The sequence below is a fragment of the Leptonychotes weddellii genome, chromosome X (assembly GCF_054177405.1).
Source record: "Leptonychotes weddellii isolate Sample4059 chromosome X, ASM5417740v2, whole genome shotgun sequence".
NCBI classification, from domain to species: domain Eukaryota; kingdom Metazoa; phylum Chordata; class Mammalia; order Carnivora; family Phocidae; genus Leptonychotes; species Leptonychotes weddellii.
The window spans coordinates 31,815,226-31,839,586 of NC_138385.1; the positions used below are offsets into that span (position 1 = coordinate 31,815,226).

The 24,361-nt window shown below is 46.8% G+C and overlaps 1 protein-coding gene and 1 non-coding gene across 2 annotated transcripts; one reads left to right on the forward strand and one right to left on the reverse strand.

The window, feature by feature from the left end:
• Positions 1-24,361, forward strand: CAPN6 (calpain 6). Its single transcript, XM_006749686.3, has 13 exons — positions 1-106; positions 6,447-6,626; positions 14,877-15,008; positions 16,028-16,236; positions 16,752-16,944; positions 17,703-17,896; positions 18,134-18,211; positions 18,318-18,504; positions 20,377-20,499; positions 20,678-20,880; positions 21,474-21,595; positions 21,941-22,077; positions 22,674-24,361. Exons 2-13 carry the CDS (start codon positions 6,462-6,464, stop codon positions 22,854-22,856), a joined length of 1,926 nt encoding a protein of 641 aa, XP_006749749.1. The 5' UTR covers positions 1-106; positions 6,447-6,461; the 3' UTR covers positions 22,857-24,361.
• Positions 2,368-2,476, reverse strand: LOC115937913 (U6 spliceosomal RNA). The gene has a single exon (XR_004073118.1). It is a non-coding gene; the product is annotated as a U6 spliceosomal RNA (small nuclear RNA).

Consider the following 24,361-nt stretch of genomic DNA (forward strand, 5'->3'; position numbering starts at 1 on the left):
TTCAGGTTAAGAAAGCCAGGATCTTTGTGCAGCGGCACTGACTGAGCAGACTTTGTAGGGGTTACCTGGCCAAGAGCGGCGGCGGCGGGCGCCTGGGCTAACTCAGGTGAGCAGGGAGGGCATTTGCACACTTCTGCTTGCTGGATAACTTGGAGGCTAGAGGAGGCGAAGCAACTGGAACTTTATAGTTAGTCCAACTCGGCAGCTCTCATTTTTATGAGTTGTTGGAATCCAGTAGGCGTGCGGAAGAGTTTGCAAACTTCAAAACGAATGGGACACTTTGTGATGGGGGGCGGGGGGATTGAGGTTGTCTGGCGATGAGATTTTTCTGGTGATATCTGGTCGGTTGTGTGTGGGGTTGTTTGTTGGTGGTGGTGGTGGGTTTTGTTTTGCTTTGTTTTGTTTTGGCTTCTCGTGACCCAAAGTACCTGAGAAGGAAGAACGAACCGGGGAGGGAGGTGTGGAGGGAGAAGCCCTCCCAGGGCTGACAGGGCTTCCTTCTGGCTTCTGCGGACCCACAGTTGTGGGCAAATTATTGAAAGGCAGGCATAATCGTAGCTGCACACTGTGTACCAAAGGTCTTTAAAAGCCCTGGGAGTGGGGTGCACGGGCTGTGCGCTCTTGCACAAGAGAGAGTGGCCGTGGTGGCTGTCCTGTCCGCGGGGCCGGGGGTCCTCCTGCCCTGGTGACAGGTTGATCTTCTTCGTCTCTGATTTTCGCTCTAGCTTAAACTTTGATTTGCAGCTGGGGCTCTACCCCCTTCCTCCCCACTCCGCTGCCACTCACAGCCCAGGGGCTTAACTGGGCTACTTGACCAGAGTGGGGCGGAGGGGGGAGGGCGGCAAAAGGATCCGAGTATTGCAATGGAAAATTGGTTCTGAGGATTTGGAGCCTGCCGTCTGGGGACAATCATCTAGGAAAATGAAACAAATTCTAACATCCCGACGGTCACCTCTGGCTTCAGGATAAAGCATCGTGGTTTGTATTCATGTTTTACTGAAATATGGCTAACGTCTCATTTGCTAATCTCGGTTGTGCAATGAAGGACATTGTATGGGAGGGGATTAAAAAAAGATTCTTCGGCTGTGGGGCTGGGGGGGGGACTGCTAATTAACTCCTCTGCCAGTTTGTGTGCATGTGCGCGTGTGCGCGTGTGAATACTTGGAATTTGAATAGTGTTCTTTATTTATCCTTACAGAGTCCCTAGCAGGCCATGGAAAAGTCTAAACACTTGCTTTGTCAAGAATAGGTTAAAAAAAAAAAAAAAAAGAAAGAAAGTCTTTCCGTGTCCTTGGGTGTTTTCGGTTCCTAAATTAAAAGCAAGGGGGAAAAAAAGTCCCTTTGTGACCCCCAAACAGTGTTTCTTTGATTAGCTTTGATTTGAAATCATCACACCTTCTGACAGCTTGCAATTCAAACACAAAACTCCCGCGTGCATTCTTGTGAGAAGAAGACAATGAGAATTCCCAAAAGCAGGAGGCTGAGTTTTCGGGCCAGCTCTGTCACTAACTGTGTATGTAACCTTGGGCCCAGGCTTTCACCTTCTTGTGAAAGCAAGGAGTTGGGCGTGGTGATTTCTAAGAGTCCTTCCAGCCTAACATTCTGTAAAAATTGGAAGTGGATTCTCGCAAGGCTGTAAAATTAGAGTTATAGGATGGGCTTATGCATCCAAGAGGGGAAAAAACGGGTAGTGGGGCAAGCCAGCCAAAAAGGAGAGGTGGAAGAGAGAGGGGGTATCAAATGGCAGAGGGGCCATTTTATATTGGTCTTTCAAATGTCGGTGAGTGTCTTAGTTAAGGCAGGTGACCACATCTCATTTTCCACTAAGGATAGAGACGAGATTTAATTTGCTAAAAATGAATGTTTTCTAATACTGCTGCTGGACATTGGTCTTATCTTTAAAAGTTAAAAGTATGTACATATGCTTAATTTTATTCGATCCCCCCCCCCCCAACCAGCATAACACTCTGAGGTTGACAAGACAGCCATCGTATTTCCTTTGTGCTGATGGGGAAACTGAGGGACAGAGCTGTTATCTACACTAAATGGTGGTATCTGGGACTCGATCCTGGATCTGCTGACCACTTGTGTTCTTTTTATGATTCTGAATTGTCTTGCATTCTTTGATAAAGTTCTTCAACAGTGGAATTAAAGGGAATTGTGCACTCTTTTTTTCTTCTTCCAGTTTCTTTGAACAGTCTTCTCTCTGGATAGAGTAGATGTGTCCCAGATAAGGCTGGATCCGAGGACTTTTATGGTCCCGTTCCAACCCCAGGATATCTGGCCAACAAGTGGAATCTGGTCAGCCATATGTTCCCTGGTAGATGCGTGTGCATAGATGTGGGCTATGACTCCGCCTGCGTAGCCACGGGAGGCACTATTCTCTGGGGAACATGCCTGTCATCCTTGCACGGGGGCCACGCTCATCTTCTCAGTATCGTCCCCATTTTAGTGTATGTGCTGCCGAAGCCAGCGCTCTGTGTACCGTGGACGCCGAGTTTTTATTACTTCTCCCTCCCCGCACCACCCCCAGGTGTGAGACTAAAGTGGTGCCTACTTCATGCCTGGGCAGAGTTAGGTCTTCTGCATTCAGTTTGCTCTGAAAACTCCTAATTGCTGTTACCTCCTATTTTGCTTCGAGGACAGCACAAGGGGGAACTGAGGGCGGGGAGGGGGGGGGAGAGGGAGGGAGGGAAACCGGCCAAGGACACCACTTCGGGAGCCATGCTCTCTCCCTCTCTCCCCCTTAAATGCCCGCCCCTCCTCTCCCGCTCACCCCCGGCAAAAGCAGTTTGTAACCTGCAGACCGGATTTCCTCTCTCAGAGAACAATTCTCTTTAAGAAACTGAGGCAGATTTCCTGTTTCAGAGCCAAATCTGGTTTCGATGTTAAGGCTGACCCACAGGTGACGAACAAGTGATTTTCTTCGTAAGAGTTTGCCCAGCTCCCCCGCGATTTCCAGTCCAGCGAGTAGCAAAAACTCCATCCCCCCAACTGCAGACCTTGTATTATTCTACGTGGCAGGCTCCCTCAACTTCCCCTGGCAATCTCCAACTTTCCACCCTCTGGACCCACCCCTCCCACTCGCCTGCGTTCACACAGCCTTTTTCATGCTCTATCTCTAGGCAGTGGGTCCTCACTGAAATCGTACTGCTTGAGACTATCGTCTTAATGCAAAACCCCGCACTCTGCTTCACCCAACCACCCAATACCTCCGACCCTCAGACCACGGGGTCCCTCATCTTAGATGTGCCCGTTCCCTTTGTTAGCCAGAGGCTCTCTTTGGTTTATACCCGAAGCCCTAGTTTGGATTCTATTTACTGACTTTCTCAATATGCCATCTTTAACCTAAAGGCCCTCTTGTCTTCACAGTTGGGTGCAGTAAGGCAGCCAAGAGGAAGCAGTCCCTTCCCCACTCTCCTGGGCTCCGGCAGGGCAAATTGTTTGCGACAAACCCAACTTACAAATTTCTGGGTTTCCAGAAGGTTTTGTGTTGTTGTTTTTTTTTCCCCCCAGACTTACCTAATGAACCCTCTGAGGTGAAGGGTTCCAATTCTCCCATGATCATCAGACCGTGGACATAAAGAACATTTTCAGTATCCACCATGGCAATAAGTGCTAGGCAGAATGCCTCCAAGTTAGGTATCATGTTTGCTTTGGAAGGTTTTCCTCATTTGAGCTTAAAAAAAAAAAAAAAAAAAAGAAATCCCTTCAGTGACCAAAAGAAGCAGTGTGGTGTAAGGGGAAAGCTGAACACTGAATCTGACATTGCACAGACCCGGGCTGGAGCCAGTTTTGCGTTTCTAGCTGCCCCTTCTGTGAGTTGCCATTTCTGCAGATACAAAATAAAGGGCACGGATAATGCCTCCTAAACATGGCTGCCACCAGGAGAACCTGAACTAGAATGTGCGTTTCGGACAATACATGCAAGCGTTAATTGTCTGCATAAGACATTCATCCGTTCAACCGATATTTCCTGGACAGCGGTTGTGTGCCCAGCCCTGTGCTGACAATGTGTATCTTGCCTTTACGGAGCCCTTTCTGCTTATTCAAAGTACTTTTACGCTAACCATCTCATTAGGTACAGCCACAGGGTAAGGAGGGCAGGATAGAGAACCCCACTCCCCTGATGAGAAAATCGAGGCACAAAGGAACCAAGCCAGAAATGGGGCGCAGTTCTATTCTGCAAGTCCAACAGGACCTGAGCCTACAATTTGATTCGAATGAAAGCCTGTCAAATTTCAGGCTGATAGCCTGCTGTTCCGTATTTACTGTGCACGCCCCAAATGCAAGTGCCCTCACCCAGAAGGCTTGCCCTATACACGTCAGCTGGATATTCTGCCTCTGGAAGGGTCTACTGGGATCATACTGGTTTTTCAAATCAAGCCTGATTTTCTTGTCAGTTGATGCAGCTTCTGCCTATAGATAGGCCCTCCTTATAGAGCAGGGACTTGCCATTTGACTGAGTAGCGAGGGAGGCATGGGGGCAGAGGGCCTTCCCAAGAACAGGAAATACCCATTTATCCAACACGTTCAAGGGCTAGGGGGTTCTGGCAAACTAAATACCCTAATTGCCCCAGACTATCCGCCATTTACAATCCCCAGCCCCTGGCAGTCCACCAACCCTTCCAGGAGAGCCAGAGGCACAACGGTGTTTGTTATAAGTTAGAGCACACGTGAAAATTGGGGTCCATTTGTAACAGGCTCCAGAAAGGAGACTGGGTGTACATTCAGATTGGCTCCGCTACTGCTTAACGGAAAATTAGTACTGATACCTCTCATGCCTCCAAATACAATGAGATACACTTTAATATTTGAAATATGTGAACAGAATTAAATCTGATGATTTAATCAGAATTAAATCTGATTTAAAGGCATTTTGGCATTTTGCAGTGTCCCATAACCTTCAATTTGAAAAACAAAGGTCAATCAATAAGGCTATATATTTTAAAAAAACAAACAAACTATGGTTCTTTTCAGCTTCTTATTCCTTGGATTCAGAGAAAGGGTAAGTTTGTTTTTATATATTGTAGTTTGCAAATAATGTCGAATTCAATTTTTTTTTTTTTTTTTTTTTTTTTACGGTTTTCAAATAGGAAGACTTCTTTACCAGTAAGGCATCTCAATGTAATACTGAAAGGACATGAAATAAGACAGTAGAGAGCTCTGATTATTATTTCACTTTTTATAAAATAGTGACTCCCTCTTTATTAACTGGATTTTGAGCTGTGTTACCTACACAGACACTCTTTAAAGTGCTAATTAGTTTTTTTTCAAACTTCGCCCACTTTTCAGCAGATACTCTGACCTTAGATATTTCCTGCTTCGACCCTCACGTAATCACGAAATATAGACACAGTTATCCCTAAAAAATATTTTTTAAATAATTGGCACCATGTAAATTTCACAACCCTCCTCTTACTAACCATTGAGCGTCAAGAGAGAATCATTAAAATCATTACGAATCTATCTTTGTGAATCAAGCAAAGGCATTGAGAACCCTATTATCACCCCAAAGTTATTTAAAATCAAAGTTGTCTTTCAAATTATCCCCAAAAACCCAGTTGTTAGGGGCATTTGAGTGTGGGGCACTCAGATAGACCACTATATTGCTTGAAGAGCCACTATATTAATTCTCTATTTAGCCGTGTGAAATTTTTTTTTTTAAAGAAAAGAAAGCAACAATGTATTGCCGTGGGATAAGAATCTATAGTCCACCAAATTAGTGTAATTGAATTTCAGAGTCTGCCTTTTTTAAAGCGGGCAAATGACTGCATGTTAGACTTTGAAGAAGAAAGACACATACAATCTTTCTATCTTCCCTTGTCTTTGGAGGCCATCTGCTGAGCTCTGTTGCTTGCATTAGCCTTCCTGGCCAGTAATAAAAAATGCAAAGCTCTTTTAATGATAAAAGGGAAGGAATTGTGTAAAGGGGCTCCTTAGAAGTGAAAGGGGCTGCTTCTCCCCTGAAGCACATAGTGTGTGGCCCTTCAGGGCACCAACTTATTCTGAATATCGTAAAACGACTTTTTTCTTTTATCTTCAAATTGAAAATTGTCCTTTGCTTGAAACTCCTCTCTGCTGATGTAAAACGGAAGCTTGCCCTTTAAATGAGAATGACTCACATTTAACGAGCGATCTTAACATTTATTATCTATTTTTTCAATGATATTGTTCAGGCCCATATCGCCCCATTTGGCAGAGGAAGAAACTGAGGCCCCCAAATGTTTTAGGCACCCTAGGCAAAGCCCCATGCTGAGCTAATCGGTTGCAGAGCCTGGACCCTACTTTCCCTGAAAATCTTCACTTTTCTTTTAAAGCCAAGCTCCATGTGCCTAGTTCCAGGAATAAAGTCACTGGGATGACTACCGTTTGTCTAATTTCAGGTAATCTTCAAAATACTTCAGAACTTCTTCCTCCAGTGACCACAATTTTTCTCATTCTAGACATAGTTCGGCAGTATGGGTCCTCCTCTGAAGCTCTTCAAAAACCAGAAGTACCAGGAACTGAAGCAGGAATGCATCAAAGATGGCCGACTGTTCTGTGATCCGACCTTTCTGCCTGAGAATGATTCGCTTTTCTACAACCGGCTGCTTCCCGGGAAGGTGGTGTGGAAACGTCCCCAGGTAACTTTGTCTTTTGTTTGTTCGTTTGCTTTTTACTTTCTGTCTCCTTCTCAATCTCTTGCATCATAACTCTGCCTGGTCCACGGTTTCTCTCAACACAGCCTACCACGCGCAAAGCAATTTAGGAGACGGCTTTAATGTGGCAAGTGTTATGGATCTGTGCTTCTGACTCTAGCTTGAGGACTCTTGAATTTCAGTCATGTTTGGTCAGATAGCAATTTTAAAAGAAGAACAACAAAACTCCTGATGTAATGAGCATAAATGAAATGAACTCTACAAGGACAAGATGGAGTTTTGGGGGGGGAGAGGGGGAGATTTCTTTGTTACTCTTTGGATACCATCACCTGGATCCCCTCGCCATTAGCCCAGTGGGATCTAAGTAGGAGTGTAGCTCAGAACCTCTTCACCGGCCCTGCATGAGAGGGAGCTCAGTGTATAAAATGATAGGATGGTGGAATCTGGAGAATAAATGGCAGGCAACCTTGCCTTCTCTAAAGGGTATAACTGGAAGAAGGATATTGTACCCGAGCTCCTTCCCAAAGTGGGTGACCAGGGACATAAGCCACAGAGGGCTGTTAGGACATGCACATTCTTGGACCCTCACAATATCCTGAAGGCCTTCTGATCCCATGTGCCGATGTATCCTTTTGTGCCCTATTATGCAACCACCTCCTTTAACAACTTAAGGTTGGCTTTCGTCAGCCAGCAGGCTTTTCAGTTGCAACTTTTTAGCTGCAATTACATTCCTTCACGGACTTCTCACGAGAGCCGTTGCAGTTGCTGTAGGTTGCCACCAGGTGGTGCCAGGATACATTGGTCCCTTCAAGGCTCTTGTGTTTCCTATGTGACTGGAAGGACTGGTCTCAGTGTTTGCCCGCAAAGTATGATAGCCATTGAGAGTATGAGACTTGGAGAAGTCCTTTCCATCGGAAGGAAGATGACACTCCTCCTGACTTTCTGCGCCTCCAGTTGTTGACATCCCCGCAGATCACTGACCTGCAATAAAAATCTGGGAAACGTGAGCAGAATTCACTAGCCACTAATTCGGTATGCAGAGGGGTAAGTTCTGTTTTGTTTTGTTTTGTTTTTGCAGAAATGCACGAAGAAAATAAAGATATCTTGTCTGAGTGCCACTCTTACGAATGGATGATGATAATGAGGGGCACCACTCTTTTCTGATGCCCGGATCAGAAAGACAGGACATCCATGGGGCAGAAATAGCTGAAAAGGAGGCAGGAAATTGAGGAAGGTTTTCTGTTGGGGGGAGGGGATATCTTTTTAAAATAGGACAGACTTGAATGTATTTCTAGGCCAAAGAGTAAGCAGTAAAGAAGAAGAGGTTGAAGACACAGGAGAGAGAAGGAATGATTGATGAGGGAGAGGTCCTGGAGGAGATAGGAGGAGACCCAATGGGCGGCAAAGTCGTAAGCCAACACGAAGCCATTTCCCAGATGTGAATCAAGCTGACAATGCTTCTTGTACTGGCTGGGTCTTGAGACACATGCTCCCTCCTCTCTCTTGGCTCAGTCCTTTGTCCTTTGCCTTCTTCTTCCAAATTCTGTGGACTGAATCCTAGATGGATTAGCAGGGAAGGAAAAAACTTAATAACCATGGCAAGAGTCCATCTTGCCTCTGAAGCAAGCAATACCCTTTCCAGGGTGAGGGGATATCAGAAAGAGAGGGTGAATTGGGGTGGGTAGGAGAAGGAATCAGCACTTATGCCATGCCTACCATGGGCCTAGAGACTGTGTTTAGAGTTTTCTGTACATTTTTTTTCATTTCATCTTCATTTGCCATGGCTCAGCAAGGTAGGTATCGTATACATTTCTCCGACGCGATTCTTTTTTTCCGGTTTGAAAACTAAAGGTAAATATTACTACGTCCGTTTTATTGATGACGAAAGTGGATCTCAGAGAGAAGGTAAGAATTTACCCGGGGTCCGAAGGCGGACACCCTGGGATTTGAAACCAGGCTTGACTCCAAAGCCCACGTTGGTTTTCACGCCGCCACGCTGCTGTTTCAGAGAAACGGAGCTCTTTGGGTCTCTTCTTTTGCTAAAACTGGTAGCTTCCCACCAGTCAATTCCCACCTTCCTCCTCCCTGGGTCGATTCTGTACATCCATTAAATGATCCATACCCTCCCTTTTGAGAGCACCCTGTGAGCTTAGTCTTCAGCCCAAAGGGAGAGTCTTGAGAAGCATTTATTGAGCACCTACTCTGTGCAGCCTCTGTGCAATTTACAGACACAGCCTGGGGTGAGGCACTCCCATTCTAGTGGGAGAGATGGATATTGAGCCATCAACGAGTTAAATAATAAATGAATGCCTGATACAAGAAATGCTATCTTCAGGCACACAGACAGTAAATCCTGTAGGGTTTTGAAGAAGGGGGAGATCAGCATAGATTGTAGTGGTTGGGGAAGGGGCCTCTTTTGGGAAGGAGGGGAAAACGAGGTTCTGGACCACCATCTGAGTCTCCTCAAAAAGCTCTGGATTCCTTTCCAGCCAGAGTGGAGGCCAAGCCTGTGGTCAAGAACCACGTCAAAGTTCTCTGGCCTCCCATCAGGAAAGCCAAGACACAGCCCTGGGCCTCTCTGAATTGGCTCAGGGAGACCAGATGGGTCGTTGGCCTCACCCGCTTCATTGGCAAGGTTGAGATCCCGGTTTGTAGGGAAGCTTGCAGACATCTTGTCCCTTGGCATGCCACACAGCCTCATCCTCAACCAGGGCTGTTTTCTGAAGTCTCTAAAATGGAAGAAGCATGATTAACCTGATAGTCTCTGTTTCTTTCCTTTCCCATGTTCAGAAGCTTCTGCCTTTATAAGCCTTCATGCCTGTAAACCCCAGGGCTAGTTGAACCAAACAACTTCAGTTAAGCCCCCAGTATCCTAGGGCAGGATTAAGTGTCCCCTTCTTCCCAATTGCCCCTCCCATGCTGTATCCTAAGGAGCCACTTTAGATAGGCAGGGATTATGGGAATGTTTTGCAGTTATTCAGGGCCGGCTCATCTGCCCATACCCTCCGGAGAAAAATCCTTCTCCTTAACTCCTCCAGTGGTCCACCCCAGGCCAAGCTTCCTGGATACACTGGTATATGGCTCGAGACATGTGTTCCTGAACTTTCCTGTCCTCCCGGGGCTTCCTCATATACAGTCTTAGTAAATTCTAAGCTACGCCGATTTATACTGACTGACCGCGTGATCGTAAGGCTTCAGGTACAATTTTTAGGGCTGAAATCTGGCTGGCCAAATGCCCATAAAAACATCTCTTCTCCAGCCACTCTTCCCTCCTACCCGCCTCTGGCTTTTTTCCTGACTGACTCATACCCAGCTACAAGAGGGTCTTAGAGTCAGACACATCTAATCCCTGACTAAAGAGGAGCAAACCCTCGCGGGGATTTGTGCAGCCAGCTGTGGGGGAAGCGAGGGCACCTGCGCAAGATCTTCTGTCAGCTCTGGTCGAGTTTTGAGCCCGGGCCCTACTTACCATTTCCCTTGCCCAGGTCCTTCCACGAGGAATACCCTCCCCAGGGGCCATTTCACTACCCTGCGTGGGAGGAGGGTGATGAGGGTCTGGATGAAAGCCAAAGGTGGTAGGAATGGAAGGGAAAGTTCGATGAGGGGAGCCATCAGAAGCAGAATACACAGGCCTCGGGGACAGATTGCCTGGGAGGAAACAGTAAAGGGGAAAACACTTTTCTCTGTGCTAATCGAAGTTTCCGGCTCCCCGCTGAATGGGGCATCTCTGTGCCATAGTTTTGGCCTAGACTGGTCATAAAGTTCTTATCGTTCCCAGAGATCATGTCCCCCAACCTGACTAGTCCTCATGTTTTCCCCTGGTGACACAATTGAAACCAGCTGGATGGGCCCATCCTGTTTATTTTCACTTGTGCCCTTTACCAGCTTTCTCACAGTACAATTTATAGGTCATAAAATTCACCTGTTGGAAGAGTATGAGGCAATGATTTTTAGCAAATTCACAAAGTTGCAAAAACTTCATCATGGTAGAACAGTCACAGTCACCCCGTAAGACCCTCTGTACCCATTTGCGGTGAGTAACCCCCGCCCCCCCATCACAGGGACTCACTTAATCTACTTTGGCTTTCTATCTAGATTCGCCCGGCTCTAAACATTTCACTTGGAACAGAAAAGTAAAAGCAACTGGTTTCTTTTGCTTTAGCATAACATTTTCAAGGCTCATTCATGTGGCAGCATGTAATCAGTTTGTCCCTCCCATGGCTGAACAGTAATCCATTGCATGGATATGTAAATTCTTCCCAATTAAAGCAGTTTGAGATTTATACCTGGAGTCTTCTAGCCAAAGTCTGAAGGTTCAAATGGGATAACTACGTCGTGACTCGGTTGTCTAGGCTGGAAGTAGAAGTTAGGCTTAAGACCTGAATTCTCAGGCTTCATATTGAGTTTTCCTTGGAGGGTTAAGGAAGGAAGTGGCTATTTTACTGATGACATACTCTTCCCGCAAAAGGAAAATTCGCCAGCAGGTAAAGTGAACTCCTTGAGAGGCTGGTCCGACATTGGTCCCTGAGCCCAGCTCCACCTATGAAGGCCCTGCTTGGAGATGGTTCAGGTTTCTTAGGATAAGATAATGGCTACTTGGACCAACTGGCACAGCCCTCGGGTCCTGAACGGCAGCCCTGAGGCCTTCTGGGACTAGTTAGGGTGCTGGACTTGGTCATAATATATCTACTGCAGGGCCAGCCTCACTTGTAGGTGTCCAGGCCCCCAGCCCCTCAGTACTGCAAGACTGGAGCACTCTTGAAAATGCCTCCACTCTTCTGGCTGCTGGTTTTCTCGGCCTCCTTTCATTTTACTGCGGTTCTTGAGGTTGTTGACCCAGGACCTCAATGCTTATTGTCCGCCAGTTTCGCCTGTGTAAAAAAGTTGCAAAAACCACATAGAATGACACGTACAGGGCTCCAAGCCTGGTAATCGTGTGTCTCCCTCCCCGCCAATCTTCCAGAGGTCTCTGCGAAGGGAGCTGAGGTGAGGACAATGGGAAGGACTCTCAGTGCTCAGTTAAGAGAACATATTTCCTGGAGAATCTGTTTTGCTTGTAGAAGGCTTTGGCTCGGGGATGGGGGTATGCGGGGACTGTTCCTGGCTTTACTCTTGGTGTCCAACTTCCTAGTTGTGTGTGTTTCCCCCCTAAGAAATTATTTTGCCTTGACAAACAGCCCAGTTCAAGGATCACAGCAACTGTGCCAACACAGCTGGGAGCCATTAGGGGCCCAGCATCTCCCTTCCCTCTCAAGCCACCCAAATATGTGAATATGTGAGCTGTGACCTCTCCCCAACTCCATTCCTTACCAGTCCAGCAGAGCTCAGGCTGAAATATCCCATCTGCACTCTCCATCTCGGCTCTGAGTTACAGAAAAATTTCTCCCGCCTTACTTCCTTACTCCCAACATGAAGACACCCCGTTGTCCAAAACTAGAGAAAAAATCAATAAACAGCCATTTCATTATTTTCAAATATGTCACCAAAAAAGTCCATTTGGCCGTTAGATTTGCACTGACTTATTACCCTTTACCCTTTCTCCCTCCTTAACTCCTTTCTAGTCTCAGACTTCCTTAAAGAGGTAGAGGATGTGGCATAATAAAGATTTCCTCCCATGTTTCACATCACGGCACTGACATACATAAGAGATTGATTCCCACTGAGTGGATGAAACTGAGGCGTTTAAAGCCTATTGGTGATATTTAGCTTGGAACCAAAAGCTGAGATATAACTTTAGCAAGTCTTCCAGAATGATGAAGAGCTTTTAGGCAAGTGTTAAGCAGAGAGGCATGAAGCACCTTTCCCAACTATATGTGCTTTTGAAGAACCTCAAACTACTGTCCTAGGTCTCCTACTAACTACCTGCATGCTGGGAGGGGCAAGTTGCTGCCCTTTCCTGAGCCTGTTTTCTCCTTTATAAAATAAAGAGGTTGAGTAAATAGTCCCTAAGATTTCTTTCAGCTTTGACAATCTATGGCCTTTTAATTTATCATGTTTTAAAACCCATTGTTAAATGGTCATCCATCATGCATGAAGAGTGGTGAAGGAAAACTGGGCCATGGGCCAGTTTACAAGAGGAAATAGAAAATAAGGGATTTTTTGGGCCCAAATTTATATTCTCTCATGATTACATACAGTTACACACACGCACACACACACACACACACACACTCACAGAAGGACCACATTCAGCTTGGATCTACAGGAGAATAATTACCCAGTTTCTCAATTTGCGTTCTGTTTACAGGTATTTGCTCATTTATGTGACCCTTTATGTCTTGAATAAAAGCTGGCATGCCAAAAGTGTTGGCTGAGCCTGGATCCCTGCCGTGAAATGAGAGCCTCGTGGCAATCCAAGACACTGTAATGTAACCCCAACCGCTAACAACTTCACATAAAACCAGCAAATAATTTGCCTTAATAATCTAAAAGCACATTTTTCCATACACCAGTGTTCACTTTATTGTTTTTCCATGCTAGGCAACTATTATTTGCATCATCGAAACCCAAGAAATCATTGTATAACTTTATGTCTTGCTCCAAATAAAATAATAACACCTGGCCCATGAGAAAAAGCTGTGTTTAGTTTCATCTTAGAAAGGGCAAAGAAACAATTGGGAGAGAAAGAATATCAGGGCCTAATTCACCCAACACGCCTGCTCTATGCTCAATAAGTGAAAAAACAGGCAAGTCCCAGCCCATAAAAAAATATTAAGATAGAAGTCTTCTTCTAAGACAAAAAAGTGATGTCGAGACACTAGGTATGCATCTAAAAAAAAAAAAAAAAAGACCAGAAAATCCCAAACTGAAAACCCACCTAACCCTCTCCTTTTGGCAGAGGGATACCCAATTAATCTTTATTTTGGATTTGTCCCTGCCTAGAATGTTTATTCTTTTCTCAAGTGATTTTGGCTTTTAAAGAATATATGGAATGTTTCGTTCTGTAGACCAGATCCTTCATCAAGGAGAATTATGTCCATTAAAAAAAAAAAAGAGGTTTGAGAACCAGAAAAATATAGCTGTCTCTATTTAATAAAATTTAAAAGGATATATGTCTAGATTTTCTTTCCATTTGAGACTAGGCTTTATTTCTGCTGGGTAAGCAGAATGTCAAGGTACCGGCCAACGGCCTCCTCCACGAAGCTTTCTCCAGATACTCAAGACTTCGTTGGTATTTCCTGCCTTTGAACTCTGCAAGTGCTGATTCTCTGAGTCACACAATCATGTCTTCAATTATGTGATGTTGTGTATGCGGCAATGCCTTTGTCTATGCCTGTCTCTCTACCCATCATGCCTCCGTACCTCTCCCTTGTCCAACTGCCTCACGCTAGTCATCCCTAAGGCTTCAACTCGAGTGTCACCGTGGCTATTCAGTCTATTCTGTCTACCACCAGGGAGACTTTGGGGATCCTTCCTCTAGACACCGATTATACTTTGAAAATCACCGCAGTGTGCCCTCAGACACTGTGTCCTCATTGTACTATTTGGGTCTCATTTTCCTACTTGCCGTGGGAGTGGCACGGCTGTTGACATGTTTGGGGAAGAAAGACCCATACGCCCCAAACAAATACTGTCCCCCACCTCTGTCCGGCTTCCCTTAGAACAACCTCTGTGGGAAAAGAGTGTGTTGAAGTGCTCCTATGAGGGGTCCATTACCACCTGCTGCCATCTGTATTCATCCAAAGATGGGGAAAAATCTAGTTGCCATGGAGACTGCCGTCGCCTTTGCTTTCTGTTGGGGAAAGGGCTTTCTGTATAAGGTCTCCGAACTCATTTTCCCAGGGAGGGAGAAGCATTCACCACCGTCGGGCCTTGTTTTTTGAAATGCAATTACCCTTCCAGGCACAGGTGCTTCAGAAAATCTCCTCATGACCAATAGGACCGGAATGCAATGTGCTAATCTCTATTTCTCTTCTAAAGCTCACTGCTGTAGGGAAAACTCCTCCAAACCGCAATACTAGTTCTGAGCACCCCCACCAGCCCATCTCAACCTGTCTCATCGCATCCCCTCCTCCCATTTCTCCTGCCACTTCCCCTCATAACCCTATCTCTGCGGCCAGATGATCGACTGCTTTGTATTTTTCCTCACAATCCCCCCCCCCCCCAACTCCCTGGACTTTCCCTTTATCCCACTTATGGAAGTCCTAGTCATGATCTCTGTCCTGCCTACTTCAGCTCACGCTGACTCTTGGGAAACACTTTCCACACCCTTAGAACCAATTATTGTATCTGCAGGACATCTGTGATGACCCCCGTCTGATCGTGGGCAACATCAGCAACCACCAGCTGATCCAAGGGAGACTGGGGCACAAGCCGATGGTCTCTGCGTTTTCCTGTTTGGCTGTTCAGGAATCTCACTGGACAAAGGTATCCCCCTCTCTTGTGAGACCTCACTCAGTTTCCACCTTTTTGTCTTCCTTAGTAATTTTGGGAAAAATCAGGTCATTAAGATTTTTAGATTGTTCAATTCCTGAATTATGAGAATCTTTTACAAGTTATGAGGATTTTTTACCAATACAGGAAGTTGAAAGAATTTTACAGGGGACACCTATATACTCACCTAGATTTCTTACCATTAACATTTTACTCTATTGGCTTTGTCACATGATAGTTGATCTTTTGTCACTTGTAGTGCTTTGACCTAGTAGCTCTGCATACTTGTGTTCTCTGCACCGACTGGAAGATAGAGCCAGCAGGGGCCAGGAAATCACAGATAGGAATAACAGAAAAGACAAGAAAAATGGAAATAGTTCCTTGAAAAGGTTCTAATAAATTCTCGAGTACAAAAATTTCTTCGGCATTTAGGTCGAGTCAAAGGCAGTGAAGCGTTGGCTTGATTTGACTTGATTTTTCTTCAGAAACAGCATTTTCGAAGAGTGATGTGTAATTGCATATAAAAAGGAGAATTTCCCCAATATAATTTTGTTCAAGGTGTGAGTCAAATCCATATAGAATCTACATGAAATCTCTAGGATGGACCTTTAAAGCCCGAAAGTGCAGGCGTCTGTATTTTCAGTGATTTTGTCTTTTAAAATGCCTTATTTAGATGGTTAAACATGCAACCGGATATGTTTGTATAGACAGTTTCTCATGATCGACTTTGTAGATTATCTGTGGGAAATAATTTAATTCCTGATTGGCTTCCCCTCAGTCACCCTGTGTGTATTCAGGGCCGGCATGGTAATACTATCCTCAGCAAAACTGACCTAGGGAAGCAAAAGTTGTGGGAAAAAAGTGCCCAACCTAGGACTTCCCAACCTAGACCCAAACCAGATGTATTTGGTGTGCTTCCTACTGCCGAATAGATTTGCCGGAAGTCAACTGCAACTCAATATTTGGATGTGGTCTGGTGAATAACAGTTGTATGACTGTTCTTATATTTCCAGACAATTCCCAACCATAAGGAACAGGAATGGGACCCTCGAAAACTTGATAAATATGCTGGGATATTTCGCTTCCGTTTCTGGCATTTTGGAGAATGGACTGAGGTGGTGATCGATGACTTGCTGCCCACCATCAATGGAGATCTGGTTTTCTCCTTCTCCACCTCCATGAATGAGTTCTGGAATGCTCTACTGGAAAAAGCTTATGCAAAGTAAGGAGGGGGGTTGACCCGTCAGTGGTCAGCGTACACGAGGAAGGGAAGGCCGCATTTGTCCTTGGGAGCTCATCCTCTCCCAGGCGAGCCCTTGAGTTTAAATGGGGTAGCATAGCAGTCAGATCCAAGGCATTGCTTTGGGCCTGGCCCTGGCCCTCAGAAATCCTGGATGATAGAGAAATGAGCTCTTCTGGTTTCCATTAGAAACCCTCCCTGCTCATAGGTGCCCCTTCCTGCTGCTAATCTGCAGATCACATGGCATCATGGCTTCACCTTTTCTCCTTCCCTAATGTTTACCTGGAGAAGGAGCTTCTTCACGGACTGCCCTTGCTCAACATAACCTAAGCCTAGAAATCTCTGGCTATAATCTCATAATATCTCTCATTTCATACCTCAAGAAAAGCCAGCTGGCAAAGGCTGGCTGGGCGGGGACTGTTCTAATTCTTGGGAACAAGACGTCCTCCACCTGGAAAAATTAGTTTACCAAGATAACCTTGCATATTTGCCCCCAGGCTGCTTGGATGTTACGAAGCCCTCGATGGTTTGACCACCACTGATATCATCGTGGACTTCACTGGCACACTGGCCGAGACCGTTGACATGCAGAAGGGAAGATACACCGAGCTGGTTGAGGAGAAGTACAAGCTATTTGGGGAGCTGTACAAAACATTTACCAAAGGAGGGCTGATCTGTTGCTCCATTGAGGTTTGTTGTCACCAAAAACAACCATTCTTTGCTCACACTACAAAATTAGTACGGAATGTCACCCTTCCCCCAGAGATTCAGGAGAAGGCATTATGGCGCTCAGAAAACTAACAATATGCATTGAGTCCTGGAACAGAGGCCACTGAGCTTTAACTTTTTTTATTTTTTCAGAATTTATTTATTTCAGACAGAGAGCGAGCGAGCACGAGCCGGGGGGAGGGGCAGAGGGAGAAGAAGACTCCCCGCTGAGCAGGGAGCCCGACGCAGGACTCGATCCCAAGATCCTGGGATCATGACCCGAGCTGGAAGGCAGACACTTAACCAACTGAGCCACCCAGGCGCCCCAGAGCTTTAACTTTTTATCCTTCTGTTCCAACCATCCCACTGGGGGCCGATGCAGTTTCTCAGCCTGTGTCAATAGCCTCTGCTAAATTATTCCTCCTGCCTCTGCCCCTGGAGGTAGAAGTTATAGCGGTTTGCTCACGCAATAAACCAGCCCCACCAAATTTTTAAGCTGTTGATATCAGTGTACTACTGTGGGAGTTTCAATCTGAATTGTTTAAGTGGGTTATTATATTAAATTCTTTATTTCCTTTCTTTCGCTTGCTTTGTGTCAAGTCAGGTGTCTGGATAAAATTTCTATCTGCTTAAGGAGAACTGGCTTCAACCATACTGGGGTAAACCAATCAAGGAAGAGTTGGAGCCAGGCCTTGGGTCTCTCAATTCTTGTGGCCTTATGTATCTTTCTTTGCTCTCAGTCTCCTAATCAGGAGGAGCAAGAAGTTGAAACTGACTGGGGTCTTCTGAAGGGCCATACCTACACCATGACTGATATTCGCAAGATCCGTCTTGGAGAGAGACTGCTGGAAGTCTTCAGTACTGAGAAGCTCTATATGGTTCGCCTGAGGAACCCCTTGGGACGTCAGGAATGGAGCGGCCCCTGGAGCGAAATGTGAGTGACATTTCACTTGGACGGCCACATCTCCCAAGCCCTATAGTTCTCCCAGCGCATCCCTCCAGACTGCTAGTGGGCTGTCAGTGCTTAGTGACATCTGTGGGGTCTGTGACCCAGCCAGAGGTGAAATAAAGCAGGCCCAATCCTCACGCATTCCGGTCCTTTGGTGTCCTGCTTCCTGTAGGAAGTCAATGGTAAACCTAATGGCTTCTCCCTTCATTCATTTGCCTTTAGTTCTGAAGAGTGGCAGCAGCTGACTGTGGCCGACCGCAAGAACCTGGGGCTTGTTATGTCTGATGATGGAGAGTTCTGGTGAGGAGGGGTCTTCGGTGCTAAGGGCCTCGGGGCTCCCATGTGGCACTACCGCTGTAGGTATTTGGCACCATCTTCATTTCTTTCCTGCCTTCCTTCTGTTCAGGATGAGCCTGGAGGACTTTTGCCGCAACTTTCACGAACTGAATGTCTGCCGCAACGTGAACAACCCCATTTTTGGCCGCAAGGAGCTGGAATCGGTGGTGGGATGCTGGACTGTGGACGATGATCCCCTGATGAACCGGTCAGGGGGCTGCTATAACAATCGTGATACCTTCCTGCAGAATCCCCAGGTTTGAATCAATTTGTTTTTTTTTGTTTTTTTTCTAATCTTGTCTCCAGCTTCTCAAGGCAATAGGAACTTGGGTCTCACCTTGCAGTATTTCTTTGACATCAGTTTTTCAATTTGCAGCTGTTGTGTAATACTCATCAACCAAGGTGCCTAAGGATTGGCTCAGACGCTGTAAGTCATGGCAGACTGTGTCTATTGCAGAGACGTATGTGGGGAACAGTATTAAATCTGAGTCATCTCCTCTGGCTGCCTCTCCCCTGGTGCCATATTGCTTGGTGTGGCTCTTTGTGATTGTCCCCCATCGGACAGAAAGGGTCTGCTCCCAGACACTCAATTCTTTTTCATTTCTTGACTGCCCATCTGTTCTCTTGGGTGCGCATTTACAGTGTGCATCTTCTTTCTCATGCAGTGAATCTTCTGAATGCCATCATTACGCCTCCCTTCTCTCACCCAGAACCAGGTCATTTTGCCCAGGATCTGAAGCACTACCCGATCAGTGACCCTATCTCATCTGTCTTCCATTACAATGTTCTTCCACATGATCCATTAGGGGTCAAGCCCAAGCATGCCCCAAAGCAAAAAAATCCAAACATCCAAAGCCTGAATCTGTAATAATCTTGATGGTTTTACCCCCAAATGTGCTGATGAGATAACCCACGGGAGGCAAGAATTCTGACTGTACTGTCACCTTAACGTCGGTATGTCTTTTTTTCCATGGGCCTCATTGGCCAGGCATTTGGAAGGACGCCAAGATGAGTAGGCTGATTTATTTAACTCATACCTTTTTGCCCCCATTCTTTCCATCTTTTTTTTTTCATCTTAATTGTCTTTTTTTTTTTAAGATTTTATTTATTTATTTGACAGAGAGAGAGAGAGACAGCAAGAGAGGGAACACAAGTAGGGGGAGTGGGAGAGGGAGAAGCAGGCTTCCCGCCGAGCAGGGAGCCCGATGCGGGACTCGATCCCGGGACTCCGGGATCATGACCTGAGCCGAAGGCAGGCGCTTAACCGACTGAGCCACCCAGGCGCCCCTCATCTCAATTTTCCTTAAAGAAAGGAAAGCTCCCATTACCGCCCCGCCCCCACATCATCCCCATGTACAACCCTGGAAATGTTTCAAATATCAGGCACATCGACCGAGCTGGAGAAATGGGCTTTTGGCTTCACACTTAACTGCACAAGATTGATCGTTAGGGGCCTTGCAAACCTATGATTCTGGATTTATTTTCTGTTTCTTGCTAAAGGGAAAGAGAGAAAAAAGCAGAGAGAGAGAGAGAGAGAAAGACAAGAGACAGAGAGACCAATCAGATGCCTTTTAGTTTTACTTCCCAATGGCACCATGATTCCCTCAGATGATGTTTCAGAGTCTCACGCACAGGTCTGCAGCTTCCCAGCAGAGAGGGTAGCAAAGCGTCAGTTCTCCAAGGAAGTGGGTCCAGCCCCTCCACAAGCTACACATCTGGGCTGGCTAGAGGAGGCTAGCTGAGGGGGATGCTATAGTATCAGGCTAAGTCAAACAAAAGTGCCTTTTGCCTTTATGGATTCTAGAATTTTTCAGTGTGCAGCTTTTAAAAGCAAGGGATGATTTAAAATACACCCAAGATCTTACCAAGAAGCTTACCCTCTTTGGCATCGAAGACCCAGGCGTGAAGTTGTCTCTCAATCCATGCCGAATGCCATAGGGAGGAGCAATATATGATCTCCACTTAGCAAGCCCATGAATTATCCAAGGCCACAGTGTCTGGTCAGCGGCAAAGCCCAGAAAATGATCAGAGTCTCTGCTCCTCAACGTAATTGTCTTCTCTGAGATCTGAGCTGGCTCATCTGAAATGGAAGTGCTAACTAAAGCTCCATGGTGGCCTCTTTCCCTTAGTACATCTTCACCGTGCCCGAGGATGGGCACAAGGTCATTATGTCACTGCAACAAAAGGACCTGCGTACTTACCGCCGCATGGGAAGACCTGACAATTACATCATTGGCTTTGAGCTCTTCAAGGTAAGAACGGGCATGTGCAGCAGAGAGAATAATGGCAAAGAGAGTCACAGTTAGGACGGCCTGGGGTGAGGGGAATGAAGATAGGTCCAAGGATAAAGAAAGCAGAGGACCTAGGATCTCCTAACGTGAACACTGCGATTCGAGCGGAACAGGGCATTTCGTCCTGTCTCATTTTCAGGTGGAGATGAACCGCAAGTTCCGCCTCCACCATCTCTACATCCAAGAGCGTGCTGGGACATCCACCTACATTGACACCCGCACCGTGTTTCTGAGCAAGTACCTGAAGAAAGGCAACTACGTGCTTGTCCCAACCATGTTCCAACATGGCCGCACCAGCGAGTTTCTCCTGAGGATCTTCTCCGAAGTGCCCGTCCAGCTCAGGTTCAGCTCCCGCGGCCAGTCCAGCAAACTCCTAGTCTCTGCTTTGCCTCCTGTCCCAACCCACCCCCCTCCCTTGACCCTGCTCCTCCTATGCAGACACGCAAAAGGACAACCTGTCCAAGTCAGACTTCACTGACATGACGGTGGTAGAAATATTTCTCAAAATGGTTATTTTCGTAACCACAAAAAATTCCCCAGCAGAGGTCTGAGCTTCAGACCTCTGGGCTGCCATCTCAGGGCAACAGGCCTATAGCCTAAGCTTTCCCATGTATATCTTCTCTTCCATTCTCTGGCTGACTCTATTCTTCTCTTAAGCAGCTGGGACTCCTCACGGCTCCTCTATTATGTTCTGAATGCTGGGTCACCAAAGCTGCCTTTTCACCCCGGCCCTGCCTACTCTGATCTTTATCTGCTGGGCCTTAACGCCAGGGGAAAGGAAAACAGACTCATAAAATACAAGCCATGTCTGAGGAGGAATGAGCTGGGTCACTCAGTATTCCATGCTTTTCAGCAGCAACGGCTGCCTTGGCAAGCCTATCGCCTCGTCAGAGGGCATTCGTCATCAGTGGCCTGTCTTCTTTTTGATGTTCCAGGGAACTGACTCTGGACATGCCCAAGATGTCCTGCTGGAACCTGGCTCGTGGCTACCCGAAGGTGGTGACCCAGATCACTGTTCACAGCGCGGAGGGCCTGGAGAAGAAGTATGCCAATGAAAGTAAGAACCGCACAGGTGTCTGGGAAAGCGAACTTCAGTTTCATTTCTTGCACCTATGGTTAGAAAAGGTGGTCACGAACAGTTCTCTCCAGGGGTATTTTCAGTCTCGGGAAGTCAGGATGGCTGTTGACCTGGACAGAGAACGGGATGTGAACTTCCTTGGGCAAGGCCTACATACTCTTCCTTTTTATAAAGGCTAGAGAAGAAAAGGGAATCGGGATCCAAGGTTCGAGGTCATTCTGGTACCCAGGTGTTAGGCTAAAAAGTCCCAGTGGACTAGTTTCTCGACTCTCTAGAATGAGAACTGTAATCACTCCGTTAAAAGTGACTGTCGCTTTGTTCCAGCCGTAAATCCGTATTTGGTCATCAAGTGTGGCAAGGAGGAAGTCCGTTCTCCCGTCCAGAAGAATACCGTTCATGCCATTTTTGACACCCAGGCGATTTTCTACAGAAGGACCACTGACATTCCTATTATAGTGCAGGTAAGTGTGTGAACAGGGACCCCACCCCCCGCCCCCCAGGATGGCTCACATTCCATTTGAGAGGCTAGATTATCCCAAGTGCCTCAACTATCCAGGATACACAGCAAGGGTCATCCTGGTCTTTGGCTGTTTATTTTTACTCCAAGACACCTCCCACCAAGCACAGACACTGACTGCCTCATTCATTTCCATTGTAAATACCCTCCCCTCCGTCCCTTTCATTGTGGGTGGAAGGGCACATGCTCACAGGTCCACGTGTTGGGACATGTACTATCAAATCCCATGAGGGGAAGCATATGCCAGGTCAGATGACCCTTATCCTGCTAGGTCGGGATGGACCACTATCATTTGGCTGTTTTTCTGCCCAGCTGCCTTTACAAAGCCATCGTATAGCTGACCTTGAGCGCTGCTGGCTGGCTCTTCGCCTCTCCTCTTTGAGGAGGCTTCCTGTCAGCTAGAGCCTGTTACCAGGAAAGAGAGTCCCTCGGTTTTAAAACAGGCCTTTCCAAGTTCGGCGCTAGGTTCTAGATGCCACTGGGCCACGTCCGGTCTCACAGAGGGTGGTTCACATTTGCTCTCTTGACTTGTCTCTCCAGGTGTGGAACAGCCGGAAATTCTGTGATCAGTTCCTGGGGCAGGTTACTCTGGATGCTGACCCCAGCGACTGCCGTGATCTGAAGTCTCTGTACCTGCGTAAGAAGGGTGGCCCGACTGCCAGAGTCAAGCAGGGCCACATCAGCTTCAAGGTTATTTCCAGCGATGATCTCACTGAGCTCTAAATCTTCAGCTCTAGGGAACCCTGACAGAGCTTTCCATCCTTCCCTTTTCTGTCAGGTGCCAGGTCTTACCTAATCCATACTCCTTTGAAAGAAAGAAACTCACAGTAACTAACTTTTCCTTTCTTCTGATAAATCCCCCATACCTCCCGATCCAGGTAGCATCAGTAGCTACATAACCTATATACCTCCAGCAGCTGGACAGGGGGAGGTGACAGTCCTATGTGGAGATCACACAGATGTTTGCCAACAAAAAGATCTCTGGGGCTTCCGGGGGTGAGATTTAAGCAGGACAACAACGGCCTGGATACCCTACAGATGTCTTTGCTGCTCTCAGGCGCCCAGTGTTATCTCCCCTGTAGGGCGTGTTGAGGAAGGAGGAGGGGTGATCAAGGCCAAGCTGGTCTAGCCTGACATCCCCGCTCCCGACTGAACACTTCAGACTCGCCGGCAGGCTTTCAGCCAGCGGCCAGAGCCTGCTTCTGAGTCCCCAGCTCTCATCACCGCTGGTACCAATGCCACTTCCGCCACCACCGCCACCGAACACCACCAACCATCACCACCCCCGGGAAGTGTAGTCCTGCCCTCACCCAGGTCACCCCCCACAGTAGGTTTTACCTGCATGTTGAGGACGCTTCCTAGGTGCTTAATGACGAGCTGGAGTTCAGTGAGGTCTAGACAGCCAGTGGGAAGGGCCCGAGCTCCAGCTCGATGGAAGCCAGCTGTGTGCCCCCAAGAGGGAAACATGGAAGAAGCTGCAGTGGGAGACAAAGCCTCGGTCCCCCACCCATCCACACACACCTACACTCACACACGCGCACATGGGCGCGCACGAACTACCGTTCAGGCAGTCAGCGGGCACGAGGAAGGACGAATAAGTACCACACACCCCCTGAAAGGATGAGAAAACCCTCCCAGGCATATAGTACAGCCAATTTGGGGCCCCTGACTGCAATGTGAAATCTCCTGCTGCTGCTAGGTTTACAAACAAGCCCATTGTCCTGTGCCTCCGAATATCATTGGTACTGAAGACCCCACCTGGGGGCTTGAGATGTTGGGTCCCAACCCCAGGCTTCTCGGTTGGGAAGCTTCATTCCCTGGGGGCGTTTGTTTGCCCTCTTGTTTTTTCAGTATTTCTACAGAATTTTCTCTAGAGTCCGTCATTCTGAAATGTTCTTCCCCTCCGTCTCATCGATCAACGTTCTACCCCTCCTTCCAGGTCCAGCATAAATTCCACCTCCTCCATGAAGCCTTCCCCAACCCCTCCCAACCCCCACTTCTGACAATATTTCAACGCTTCTGCAATGATGAAGAAAAAGCATAGTTGTAGTACTTAGTCTAGTCCAGCACGCGCATTCATTTAAAAATATATTTTGTAGGTGTTTTTTTTTTTTTTTTAGCTCACTCATTTCTTACCATGTTTTTCAGTCTGTGTAACTTCTGCAGTGCCTTCACCACACTGCCTTACATAATCCAAACCACAATAAAGTTCACATTCAATAAACCAA